The sequence below is a fragment of the Ochlerotatus camptorhynchus genome, unplaced genomic scaffold (assembly GCF_037179485.1).
Source record: "Ochlerotatus camptorhynchus isolate MF236.1 unplaced genomic scaffold, CSIRO-AGI_Acam_v1.1 ptg000274l, whole genome shotgun sequence".
Taxonomy (NCBI): domain Eukaryota; kingdom Metazoa; phylum Arthropoda; class Insecta; order Diptera; family Culicidae; genus Ochlerotatus; species Ochlerotatus camptorhynchus.
In genome coordinates this window covers 2,092,405-2,099,502 of record NW_027040763.1, presented here as the reverse complement: position 1 = coordinate 2,099,502, position 7,098 = coordinate 2,092,405, and the positions used below count along the sequence as shown (strand labels likewise).

The 7,098-nt window shown below is 47.0% G+C and overlaps 1 protein-coding gene across 1 annotated transcript; it reads left to right on the top strand.

Annotated features, from left to right (window-relative positions):
- Nucleotides 1-1,186: 1,186 nt before the first annotated feature.
- On the top strand, nt 1,187-6,589 carry LOC135705802 (uncharacterized). Its single transcript, XM_065227652.1, has one exon. It carries the CDS (start codon nt 1,187-1,189, stop codon nt 6,587-6,589), a length of 5,403 nt encoding a protein of 1,800 aa, XP_065083724.1.
- Nucleotides 6,590-7,098: the final 509 nt, after the last annotated feature.

The following is a 7,098-nucleotide window of genomic DNA, read 5'->3' as shown; positions in this document are numbered from 1 at the left end:
CAATAGTTTATTGATCCTGAGCAAGCAGATTTATTGATAATTTCGCAATTAACTATGGGAGTTTTCCCTTCTTTTAGTGAGCGTTTATTAGGCTGCCATTAGGAAAATAAAATGATTGCAATATGAAATGTGTTTAAACATAAATAGAAGCACCCTACCACCAAACATGTTCCACACGAAATCGTACTTCACCTACTCTCACACACAGCTCTCACGATCCTCTCTTATCAGCTAATCTCCTTTCCACGAGTAGATTGTAGGTACGAGTGAACAGCTGATAGGGGCAATAAATTAGTTATCCACCAATCGCGCGCGTATACAGATGTTTTTTTTATCATTATTCCTGTGACCTTTTTTTGAAGAAGAATAAATTCCGTTCCCGTTGCAAATAACCGCAATTAAACAAAGTGTAAGGTCCGAAATCCGATCAATTTGTGATCCTGTGCGAACATTTTTGGTCCTTCGAACCGGATTTCGGGGACCTTTCACCTGAAAAAGGACCGATTCAGTGCGTGTGATCACGAAGATAAAGAACAGTGATTTATGGAAAAAGTGTTTTTCATACGTGGTCTGCAGTTTTTTTGAAGAGCAGTGACCCTAACGTAACACAAGTGCCGTGTGATGGCGACGGTAGCTGCGGTATAAAAAGTGTGACGATAGCAGTGAAGAATAGACAGGCGATATTAGGCAGTTTGCTGCACGTTCCTGCACCAGTTGAGGAGAACAACAATACACACCAATAGCACCGAGACGACCGACACAGCTGGAAACGGGGAAGTACTAGTTGCATGATCTGTGATGGTTTGTGGTGGTTTTGCATGTAACCGCCGGAGTCAAACTGCATGTAATTGAACAGTGGTAAATAAATTGAAATTTCGATTATTTCTGAGTGTTTTTCTCCATTGGGATCGAGCCTTGGCAGTATCTGCAATTTTCTCCACGGAATTGGACGGTTGGTCTTGCAATTGTTGGCTTTTTCTCCTGTTGGTTGTTGTCTGTTTGGTTTCTCCACTCGCTGTTGTCAATCTTCACAGTTTTATCCAAAGCTTCGCGAGATCGCGCGGGACGTCGAGTCGATGAGGAGTTTATTGTGAATAAAAAGTGCACAGTGGAAGTGATAGTATCGGTGGCAGTGAAGTGTCCTATTCAATTTCTTAGTAATTAGTGCTGTTAGTGAGTAGTGAACATGACTAACGATCTTCGTGAACTTCAGAAGCAGGAAAGGAACATTCGGAGGACTCTCGATGGTATGCAGTATTTCGTAGATCATTATGAAGAGGAGCAGAGTGATCAGGTGGAAATCCGCTTGCAAAGATTGGAGGAGGTGTTCAAGGAATTCCACACAGTCCGTCGAAGAATTGAGTTGTTGACGGATGACATTGTTCCTGCAGAAGAAACTGAAATCAAGATATCCAAGGAACAACATCAAGTTCGCATAGATGCTGTGAAGAAGGCGAGAGAGGAAGAAAACGTGCAGATCGTTATGAAGATTGAAAACAGCTACTACAACTTGAAGGCTGCTCTTTCAAGGTTAATGCCGAAGCCTGATCTTGTTGGAGTTAGACCTGATGCCCGACCAGTACCGCAAGCCGTTCCAGCCAATGGTTCGAGAGTAAAATTGCCTGAAATAAGACTGCCGAACTTTAGTGGACAACTCATGGAGTGGGTCACCTTCCGAGACACTTTCCGTAGCTTGATACACAATAACCAACAGTTGACAGCTGTGGATAAGTTCTCGTACCTACGATCTTCACTGACGGGCGAAGCTCTACAAGAGATCAACTCGGTGGAGATGTCCGAAGTAAATTACGAGGTAGCTTGGACAACACTGGAACGGAGGTACGAAAACAAAAAGTTAATCGTCAAGGCCCATTTAGATTCCTTGTTTGCGGTAGAAGTTATGAAGAAGGAGAGTTACGAATCACTGAGTAAGCTGGTTGGTGATTTCGAGAAACACTTATTGATGCTGCAGAAAATCGGAGAGGAGACCGCCAATTGGAGCACCATATTAGTACACATGGTTTGCTCGCGCTTAGATTCCGCTACTCTTCGACACTGGGAGACACATCACAACTCGAAAGAGGTTCCCACATACACGAACCTAATCCAGTTTCTGCGCGGACACTGTTCCGTACTACAATCAGTCGCTCCCGTGAAGTCCATCCCAGTCCAGGAGAAACGGCCCAAGCTTGGAGTGAGTAATTCTGCAGTTCAATCGTGGAACAAGTGCGCATTTTGTGGAGAGGCATTCCATTCTGCATTCCGCTGCATCAAGTTCCTGAAACTGAAGGTTCCCGAACGCTACGACATGGCACGACGAAACAAATTATGCCTCAACTGCTTATCAGCAGGACATCAGTCGAAGTCGTGCGTCAAGGGGTCCTGCCACCATTGCCAACAGAAACATCATTCCCTGTTGCACAATGACTCAAATCAGTCTGTCAAATCCTCCGTCTCGTCGCAAGCGAAATCTTCATCAGCGAACCAACAGCAACACCAGACACAATCACACACTCAAGGCCAGTCTATACCCAACCAAACCACTCAACCTTCCACAAGCGCTCTCCCTATTACACTCTCGCAGAACACTAAACCACTGTTCACCACAAACCAGACATGCACTAGTCAGAACACAATTTCACTGTCAATCAGTAACCAAAACCGTACTCGAGACGTACTGCTATCCACTGCTGTGGTGTGCGTTAAAGATCAGTATGGAGCGACACGACTAGCCAGAGCTTTACTAGATTCGTGTTCGCAATATTGCTTTATGAGCACCAATTTCTGTCAAAGGTTAAAACTTCAAGGATTCCCGGATTATTTGGCGGTCCAAGGAATTGGAGGATCAAAATCCATATCGCGAAGGATGGTCAAGGCATTCATCTTTCCCCGATCTGGTGATATTTCGTCGTATACCGAAAACATGCCGTTCTATGTGCTACCAGAGTTGACAGCAACACTTCCCGTTCGAAAGGTCAGCACCGGTCAATGGATTCTTCCTAGCAGCATCGTGTTGGCAGACCCGCAGTTCAGTGATCCAGGACCCATCGATATCATCATTGGAGCGGAGTATTACTTTGATCTCCTTACCGATGGGCGCAGCAAGATATCGAAAACCGGCCCAACTCTGCAGAACACCGTCTTTGGCTGGGTCGTGTCTGGTCCCATTCCAAATCAACCAGTAAATCCGCCTCAAGCAGTGTCATATTCATGTACACTAGCGGACATCCAAGACCAGTTAGCACGATTTTGGGAGCTGGAATCCTGCAAATCCAGCAGCATCCATTCTGTGGAAGAGTCATCGTGCGAAGCTGTTTTCGACGAAACAACAACACGGGACAGCAGTGGAAGATTTGTAGTGTCCCTCCCGAAGAAGGAGTTCGTGATGCAGCAGCTTGGAGAATCTGAACTAATCGCTACTAAACGTTTTCTCGCCCTGGAAAGACGCTTGGAAGCAAATCCAGATCTGAAAGCTCAGTACCAGGATTTTATTCACGAGTACGAGCGGCAAGGCCATATGAAGCAAGTGGACATCAACGATTCAGATTTCCCGATATACTTTCTCCCACACCACGCTGTATTCAAGCCGGACAGCACCACCACAAAACTGCGTGTGGTGTTCGATGCGTCTTGCAAAACTTCCACGGGCGTTTCCCTGAACGATGCGCTAATGGTCGGTCCAGTCGTGCAAGACGATCTTTTATCAATTCAGCTCCGTTTCCGCCTCCATCGAATAGCAGTTGTTGCAGACGTCGAGAAGATGTACCGAATGATACTGGTGTACCTGTTGGATCAACGACTTCAATGCATCTTGTGGAGAAACTCACCGAACGAGCCAATTCGTATCTACCAGTTGACTACAGTCACATACGGGACAGCGTGCGCACCTTACTTAGCTACCAAGTGTTTGCAACGTCTAGCAGAGCTTGAGTCCGACAAGTATCCCGTTGCAGCGAAGGCGATGAAGAATGATTTTTACGTCGATGACATGTTGACTGGAGCCGATGACATCGAATCCATTATCCGTTTGGTGAAGGAAATGGTTGAGCTAACCTCCTCGGGTGGATTTAACTTGAGAAAGTGGAATTCCAACTCCAGTGCTCTTCTGGCTGAGTTACCAACTCATCTCGTAGATGATCAATCTGCCTTGGACCTTGATATGTCGAACGCTCCTGTCAAAACATTAGGTCTGCTGTGGAATACGAGCACTGATTGCTTCCTATTTCGGTCACCCGTCTGGAATGCAGATGCAGTTATTACCAAACGAGTTGTACTTGCGGACACGGCTCGATTATTCGATCCTCTTGGCCTGGTGGGACCAGTCGTCATCATTGCGAAGATGTTCGTGCAAGATTTATGGAGACAGAAGTGTGACTGGGATGAATCGCTACCAGAAGCAATGCAGAACTTCTGGATCGAATACAGGAGAAATCTCTCGGCTTTAGATTCGCTTTCGATTCCTCGGTGGGTGGCGTTCTGCACGGACCTTGCTTCAATTCAAATTCACGGCTTTTGCGATGCGTCCAAGAAAGCCTACGGAGCATGTCTGTACCTCCGGAGTACCACATTCAGCGGATCAGTGGAAGTTCGTCTCATCACAGCGAAATCCAAAGTTGCACCTCTAGAGGATCTCAAGCGGAAGAAAAGGGAACAAACTACACCACGACTGGAATTGTCAGGCGCGCTACTCCTCAGTCATCTGTACGAGAAGTTCGTGAGCAGTACCGGTATCCACCACACAGCTCACTTTTGGACCGATTCTACGATCGTGATGTACTGGTTGTCATCCTTGCCATCGAGATGGCAGATGTTCGTGGCGAATCGAGTGTCTGAAATCCAGCACATTACAAAGGGAAGTTCCTGGAAGCATGTAGCCGGTGCAGACAATCCGGCCGACATTATCTCTCGAGGAATGATTCCAGCTCAGTTACAGTATGAAAAGCTGTGGTTCGAAGGTCCTCTGTGGCTTCGCCAAGATGCTAGTATATGGCCGTCGAATGTTCCAGAAGAAGAAGTTGATCAAGCACTCCTGGAGGAAAGAAAGATCGTTGCACTGCCAGCAACATCGGAACCAGTCAGTGAAATATTCAGCCTTCGTTCGTCGCTCTTTATCTTGGTCCGATTGATCGCAAGAATACGCCGTTTCGTCTATAATACACAGCATAGAGATGAGAGGCGTACTGCTTTCCTGTCGTATCCTGAGCATGAAGAAGCACTAGCAGTCCTGGTTCGACTGGCACAACGAGAATCGTTTCCGATGGAATTCGCTGCATTGGAGAAAGGAAAGTCTATCAGCCCGTCGTCAAAGTTGAACAAGCTCAACCCTATCTTCATCGATGGAGTATTACGTGTAGGAGGTCGATTAGCAAAGGCACCAGTATCAGCAAGTCGGAAGCATCCGATAATCCTGTGTCACCGTCATCCGTTGGCCAAGTTGGTCCTAGATTATTATCATCGCAAGAACTTCCATTCTGGGATGCAGCTGCTTGTGTCCACAGTGCGGGAGCGATTCTGGGTAACACGCATCAGAAGCCTAGCCAACACTGTCATTCATGAATGCGTCCAGTGCTTCCGTAACAGACCGAAGGTTTTGGATCAGCTAATGGCTGACCTTCCATCCGAACGTGTATCTCCAGCACCACCATTCCTGAACGTAGGCGTGGATTACTGCGGACCGTTCCTGATTAGCTATCCAATCCGCAGATCCCTCCCTAGGAAACACTTTGTCGCAATCTTCGTCTGCCTTGTAACGAAGGCAGTCCATCTTGAACTGGTGAGCGATTTGACCAGTGAAGCCTTTCTTGCTGCCTTCAAACGATTTGTGGCACGCAGGGGAAGACCAGCCCTAGTCATGTGCGACAATGCCCTGAACTTTGTTGGAGCCAAGCGTCAGTTGGATGAATTACGGCAGTTATTCATGGATCAAGGATTCCACGATTCTGTTGCACGCGGAGCAGTAGAGGAAGGAATAGAGTTTCGATTCATTCCGGCAAGATCTCCCAATTTCGGCGGCTTATGGGAAGCCGCGGTGAAATCGTTCAAAGGGCATTTCAAGCGCACTATCGGCGACAGAGTGCTCCAGCATGACGAAATGTCTACAGTGTTGCCACAAATAGAAGCCATCCTGAATTCTCGACCGCTCACTCCGATCAGTAACGACCCGTCGGATTTCGAAGCGTTAACTCCTGGACACTTTCTCGTCCAGCGACCATTAACAGCGATTGCAGAACCATTGTTGGAAAATATTCAGCACAATCGGCTGTCTATGTGGCAGCGAGCTCAGGACTATGTTCAGCAAATCTGGAAGAAGTGGTCTGTTCAGTACCTTTCCGATCTCCACAATAGAACAAAATGGACCCGCAAGCGCGATAACATCTCCATCGGTACTTTGATTCTGTTGAAAGAGGACAACCTCCCGCCTCTGAAATGGAAGCTAGGACGTGTGGTTGACATCCATGCTGGCTCAGATGGAAACATTCGCGTAGTTACTGTCAAAACGCAAGACGGTCTGTACCGAAGGGCAATTTCCAAAATTTGCATCCTACCGATAAGTGACAACTTCGATCTTTCTGCTTCCGAGCAAAATTAAACAGCGCTCTGCTCGTGCTTCAGTGCGACCAGAACTAACCACTGTCAACATCATTTTCCAATTCCGGAAATCCGGAACATCTTGAGGTCTACCAAGTCCAGTCCATCCGTCCGTAATTCGCTGATCCATCATTGGTGATCGGCATCCTGTATCGTTCTGCATGTGTGAAGTTCACGGTGCTGTCCTGTCTGTCATTACGATACGTTCCTGACTTTGTCGCAATTCCTTTCCGTAAAGTAGGATGATGATTTTCAACGACGCGTTGATGGATAAGGGGAATCCATGGCACCCTAATCCGATGTTCGTCCAAACTGGAGCCTCATTGAGCATCGTCATCGTTTTGGTGGTCAACACATCCGTTTTTCCAAGCAATTTATCCGTGTGATATGGAATCATCGTTGGTGCTTCGGCGCCCGCGGAGGCCAGGAGGCCTCCGCTCCAGGCAAGTCGATTTATAGTTGGGTTAAATAGTTTAAAAAGCACCCTCTCATTTTTTAGATAGTTCTTTC

Excerpts from the sequence above, each read along its gene's own strand:
- LOC135705802 (XM_065227652.1), top strand. The coding sequence starts at position 1,187 with ATGACTAACGATCTTCGTGAACTTCAGAAGCAGGAAAGGAACATTCGG.